At 36.2% G+C, this 6229-nt stretch overlaps 1 protein-coding gene across 21 annotated transcripts in view; it reads left to right on the forward strand.

Annotated features, from left to right (window-relative positions):
* RIMS1 (regulating synaptic membrane exocytosis 1) overlaps positions 1-5618 on the forward strand; it is a 164702-nt gene extending 159084 nt beyond the window's left edge. For all 21 annotated transcript variants that reach the window (XM_077174811.1, XM_077174812.1, XM_077174821.1 and 18 more), the window contains 3 exons: positions 2061-2162; positions 2856-2995; positions 3387-5618. In XM_077174811.1, the coding sequence (XP_077030926.1) occupies positions 2061-2162; positions 2856-2995; positions 3387-3605 (461 nt within the window). In that variant the 3' untranslated portion in view covers positions 3606-5618. The remainder of the gene's footprint in view (positions 1-2060; positions 2163-2855; positions 2996-3386) is intronic.
* Positions 5619-6229: the final 611 nt, after the last annotated feature.

Here is a 6229-nt window from a genome sequence, read left to right on the forward strand (position 1 = left end):
CAAAATCTCACCTGTTCAGAGTTTGTATTTACTTGAAACAGATTATATTGGATGTGAGAGAGGGTTTCTGGCCAAACTGCACTTTTCCAAGTTTAGTTCATCTAGCTCCAGAAAGTTAAAATTCTGGAAATATTTGCAGTGACCAATAATCAGTCACTGATAAAGCCAGTGCTTGTCATGAGAGACACAAAGTCCTTTGCTACAACAGCTGCTGGGGCTATCTGTGATCTTCTCTATTTTCCAGACCAGTCTATAATTTCCTTTAGCAGCATTAGCTGTAGCTTGTTTATGAACAGGGTATGAGTTGTAGAAGGAGTAACAGAGTGCAGAACTGTGTAATAAGTATCTTTGGACACATTTGGGGTTGGAGTTTTTTTGCATTTTTTTGCTTATATATGAGCAGTTCTTAGACATGCTTTAAATGCTAATTGAGGAGTCCTTGATCCACTACTGTAATAATACTTCTCCTGTTGGAAATTATAAATGGCCAATGCTTCAATACAACTGTCTTGGTAAACCAGCTTTAGGAAGGGCTACTGAGACACATCTGAAAAAGGAGAGAGAAACGGAAAAAAAAATTGCAAAAAAGTGTTCCCAACTGATGAGCAGAAGGAACATTATATTGAGAATGCTTTCAGCACCCTCTAAGGCAAAACTTGCTGTATACATCCAAATGACTGCTACTAAAGCATTCATAAAATATTGAACTTATTAAATTAATATTTTTATTATTATTTTGGAAGAAAATATATTAGTGATATTATTTGTCCAATAAATATCTAAATGGCTTTTTTGGCATGCATATAAGTGTCTACACTTCTTCTGTTTCTTTTTTTAATTTTGTTTTGTGACTAAAGATTTTTCTGCAGATAACTTGAGCAAAACGTTTATTTTGACTTTTTTTATAACTTTATCTACTATAGGCTCAAGTAGATAGTGCTTTTGGCCCACAAAAAGCACTCCATCGTGTTTTTAAGCAATTTTTAGAAGATCTGCTCTGTGCTATCCTCATTAGTGACGATTTGAAGATGTTTGGATTATTGCACCCCCTTCTGGTTACCTGTTGCATGTTTTATTGTGGATATGAGACACAGACGTGCTCTTAAGAAGCCTTGTTGGAATTTTCCTCTGAACTATTTTTAGTGCAAAACATGGCTGTGTTTATTCAAGCAAAGTTTAATTGATAAAAAAATCTTTGTTGCTGTTCTGTCATACCTCACATACCAAGGTATAAACACTGCTTTAATATGCTGTTAGAGAAACGTGTGAAAATCTCATGCCCAATTAATTTCAAAATGCTGTTTCTCTAAATCCATACTCCAAATTCTATAGTTCAGGATCAGCTATTTCAGAATTTTTTTTTTAGACAATCAGAGCTTACATATCAAATACATATATTCTCACATGTTTCAGGGATGTAGCTCATTTATTTGCTCAAGTGTCATGTAGCTGCTCATGTCATACTGTGCATTTTTTATTCTAAATGGCCTATTTTAATCTAAGTTAGATCTCTACTCAGCTGATTCCATGATATATGAAAGCATAGAGATACAATGTTTTGAGCATCAGTACATAGTTTACTGCCCTTGTATTTTATTGATCTAGATCAGAACAGTGCTTAGTCTCAGAGTAAGCAGTTCCCTTTTTCTGCAGGAAATGTCAGTTGTCAAAACTCAGGCAAGGAAACAAGTTTGACTGTTCAGAAATGAAAACAGTTTCTTTTTTTAACATGTTGTGACATTTTAGTAACACCAAAAATGTGTGTGAAATATTGATAAAAATTGGAAAATTGTCACCTGTGTGCTTGGTGGAGACTTTTGAAGAAAAAATACCTCTTTTTAGCTGGTATGAACTGTATACCTAGAGAGGGAACCATGCTCCCTAAGTATATATTATTTAGTTCTTGTTTAAGGATGGAGAAGCTAAAGGGATCATCAGGAGACACAACAAGCACAGTAATGCAGAAGAATAATATAAAACTACTCTTTCTCACTCTTATACCTTCTCTCCTGTGCTGTACTGCTTCTCTAAAACATGGGCTTCTTTCTTCTCCCTCTCAGGTGACATCCAGATTGGAATGGTGGATAAAAAAGGCCAGTTAGAAGTAGAAGTCATTAGAGCCCGTGGCCTCATCCAAAAACCTGGCTCCAAATCTACCCCAGGTATGGAAAAAAACTGTACACAGCAATGCTTCAAGAAGGGAGCAGCTTGTGCTAGTGTTCCTGTCAGTGTCAATGATTTACATAATGTATATTGTAATAATATGGTATCATTTTTTATAAGGACATTTGCTGAAGTTCTAGTTATCTATAGAAACAATTACAGAGGAGATTTAGAATCAATACCCCAACCACTGCTTATTGTAAAATCTGGAACAGTTCTTTTAGATACCATTTAGTGAAGATGGTACTTTGCAAGCTCTTTAGGAGCTAGAGATGAAAGTGCAATTCGTGTCTGTGTCATTGGAGTGGCAAAGTCTTAAAGGTTCCTTCTGCTTTGAACTATCTCTGACCCCTAAGCCTTTACAGAGAATCCAAAATAGCTGTCAGTGATAGCTAAATTCTGGAAAAAGAAAATGTTTTTAAAATGACTGACATGAAGTGTAATTGTTGTTAGTAAGATCTTAGATCATTACATTCAAAGTTTATGAAAATCAAATTGATTTCTTGTGGGCTGTGTCATCTTTTTTATTAATATAATTGTATTCAGACTATGAAAAAATGATAAAAGTGAAGATAAAATTAAAATAATGTGTGTCATTTTCTTTCTACTCTGCTTCCTTTTAAGGCATTTGTCCTCCATTTCAGATGTGTACTGTAAGTCCAAACATAACATTCTTGATGTTCTGTTTGCAGCTCCGTATGTTAAAGTGTATTTACTGGAAAATGGAGCATGTATAGCTAAGAAGAAGACAAGAATTGCAAGGAAGACACTTGATCCTCTGTACCAACAGACACTGGTTTTTGAGGAAAGTCCACAGGGTAAAGTCCTTCAGGTCAGTTTCTTCTTAATCCCATTTTAGGCTGTCATTTGGGGAACCACTTACATGTTTACTCAAATTTAACGAGTATGTGTAAATCCATTCCAACTCATTAAGCATTTAATTTTATAAATACCATTACAGACATCCTTGTGGCTTGTGGTTTCAGAGTTGCAAAATGTCTTATTGCATTAAACATTTTCTCTTTTATTGACTTTTTTTCCTGTCCTGCCATGAGGTTTTCCCATGAAAGGGAAGCAGTCATTCACTCTTGAGAATAACATTGTCCTTACGTTAACACATATAACAGCAAGAGTGAACATACATAAGCACAGGTTTAAGTATATAACCCTGTATAAGCATGGATTTGAGGACAATCATGAACCTTAATTTTATATTCTTCCAGGTAATAGTCTGGGGAGACTATGGCCGAATGGACCACAAATGCTTCATGGGAGTTGCCCAGATCCTTCTGGAGGAACTGGATCTGTCCAGCGTGGTAATAGGCTGGTATAAATTATTTCCACCTTCATCACTAGTGGATCCAACATTGACTCCCCTGACACGTAGGGCTTCCCAGTCATCTCTGGAAAGTTCAACTGGGCCTCCCTGCATTAGATCATAGTAGCAGGTGCTGTCTATTCAAAACATCACCCAAGATAACAATTGGAACCAGATATTCACATGACAAGAAACACTGTTGGAGAGAGACAATCACTTCCGTTTTTGCTTGTAGTAGTTATCCAAATGTATGTCTGTCTGTTGAGAGATGGCTTAAATTGACAGAACAAAGGTATATCACATACAGCTAATCTATTAGCAGCTACCACTGATGCTTATAATGATTAAAAAAAAAAAAAAAGAAAGAAAGGAAAAAGAAAAAATGAGAGGGACATTTAGATTCGATCTAAGTCAAAGATGACCCAAACTGGAAGCTCTCACTCTGTTAACAATGTTGTTTTTTCACATTCTGAGAGAGCCCTCAAGCAGTGTTACCTTCCTGGTGTTTCAGCAGTTTTTCTGTACTTGTCACTTCCACTAGTTTTTTGCCACGTGATTCTGCTAGTTTTGTAGAAGTCCTCACAATGCTAACAGAGACCCTTCCTTTCTTTTTCTAAACCAAACAAAAAAGGGCTGAAGCATATCTCTGTAAGCATCGTTAAAGTGTTCAACAGCCACAGTTACAATTCCAGCGAGTTCAAATAGTTCCTCGGTTCTGGTACTTACAAGTCTTTCATGTGGGAACCCAGAACAAATGACAAATCTAAGTTATATTCTTTAAAATAAAAATCATCACAGTGCCACTTTTTCTTTGTAAAAAGCAGATATGTTTGCATTATATATATATAAAATAACTTTTCTGTTTATGATGTTTTGCATGGAAGAATTTTGAAGAATTCTGCAACTACTGCTGGGGACTGGTATAAAGCAGCTTTAGTCTTAATTTTGACATTAAATATGTTACTGGTAATGCAATTTTCCTCCTAGAATTGGAGAGGAAATACTTATGTTTCTGTGTATAAATGTATATTTGACTTCCCAAAATGTTGACCAGGAATGAATTGAGCATATGACACTTTCAGCTGTACCCAGGCTTCTCTGATGTGTGTCGCTTCAGACACACCTGTCTGCCCTGGATAGAGCATGGTATGAGTTGTTCAATGTTTCACTGGAGATTCCAGTTGAAATATTCTGCACTTACTAATGTTTTTACCAAATTTCAGTTTACATTTCTTTGAGATTGATGCAAGCACAAGGCTTGATTTTTTAACGCAAGATATCTTACTTTTTGGAGAAAAAAAAATCAAATTTCAATTTGCTTTTTATTCATTTGAGTTCTTCTTGGCCTTGAAATCCCTTGTGATATTCTGTAAATGTGCGAAGAACTGCAGATTCCTGCAGGTGCATTGATATGTTTCCCCTCCTTTTACAGGCCATTGAATTTTGTGATCACACAAATAGAGCAGCATGACTTGGAACTGTTCAAAGCTGCATGCACGTTTTGTAAAAAGAGATGAAAAAAGGTTATTTAATAATGTATGTTAGTTCCACATAGGCCAGCTTGTATGTTGCATGTACTTGTACAGTTTGCTCGTAATTACTATACTGAAGTAACCAAGAAATCTAAGCCATCCATTTTTCTTATAGACATTTTGCAGGTTTTAGCCAGGCTAGGTCTGTGGGTCTGGTGCTAAATGTCTATAGATGGACTTTATTTTTTACCCTATGGAAAACGTGATGTAGTACGGACCAAATTCCTTCTAATAACTATTTTGGTGTAGATTCCTACTGTGGGGCTGTAACACATGTAGAAACTGTGTACACACTAGGTTTTAATTCATAGACATACTGCCTGCACCAAGTGAACTATTTATTATTACTCAACACATGGGAATTATTCTGCCCATCTTTCCATAGGGCACAGATTGGTTACTGCTCGACCTGCTGAGCAGGAAGAACTCAAGCATTGGTGCACTACTACTAGATCCTGTTCTGTCTTAGTGGACAAAAACCAACTAGCTATAATTCGATAGTATCTTTCTATTTTGACCACTTGTCTTAACACTCCCCTGTGCTTTTAAATGAACTTCCAACTCATGTTATGTAAACATGTTTAATAAAATTTCCTTTTCATGTCCAGTGTAGTAGTTGTGCTCTCTGTATGTTCTGAGGTTCATCTGTGATTCTGCTTGCTGCAGGACTGTGTGATATGTGTTAAGGAACAGTAAAATAGGTAATTTCTATGGTTCTTTTGATTGCTGTAATAGTGTATGTTGAAATCTGGGGCCAAAAACTGAGGCCTGGTGAAAGTCATGTTTGGTTGGCTTCCTTTTCCCTGAGAAAGCAGCCAAATTGTGCTCTCATTTGTTGAAGCAGGCAAATTGAAGTTAAAAAAAAAAATTAGCCAAATTATTATCTATTGAAATCAAATCAATTTCTTGGAGAGGAATGATGCTGTGGCCGCATGTAGTAGGGCAGCGGGGTGATATGAGTCAGGCACCAGGGCTCCACTTGGTGTGTGCTGAGCCTTTAAGATACAAGAACAACTACTGGCCCTTGGTACTTTTTAAAACCATGAACATGCCCTTCTATTGTGATGCTGTTATGAACAATGCTTTATAGAAATTTACCTGAGAGCAGAATTTGGCACTAAAATTTTGCTAGAGAAGCAAAGATTATGTACTTTTATTTTTAGTTTTCCATGTCCCACAGATATCTGATCACAATTTAATAATAACATAACGACAG

The sequence above is a fragment of the Agelaius phoeniceus genome, chromosome 3 (assembly GCF_051311805.1).
Source record: "Agelaius phoeniceus isolate bAgePho1 chromosome 3, bAgePho1.hap1, whole genome shotgun sequence".
In the NCBI taxonomy this organism is placed as follows: domain Eukaryota; kingdom Metazoa; phylum Chordata; class Aves; order Passeriformes; family Icteridae; genus Agelaius; species Agelaius phoeniceus.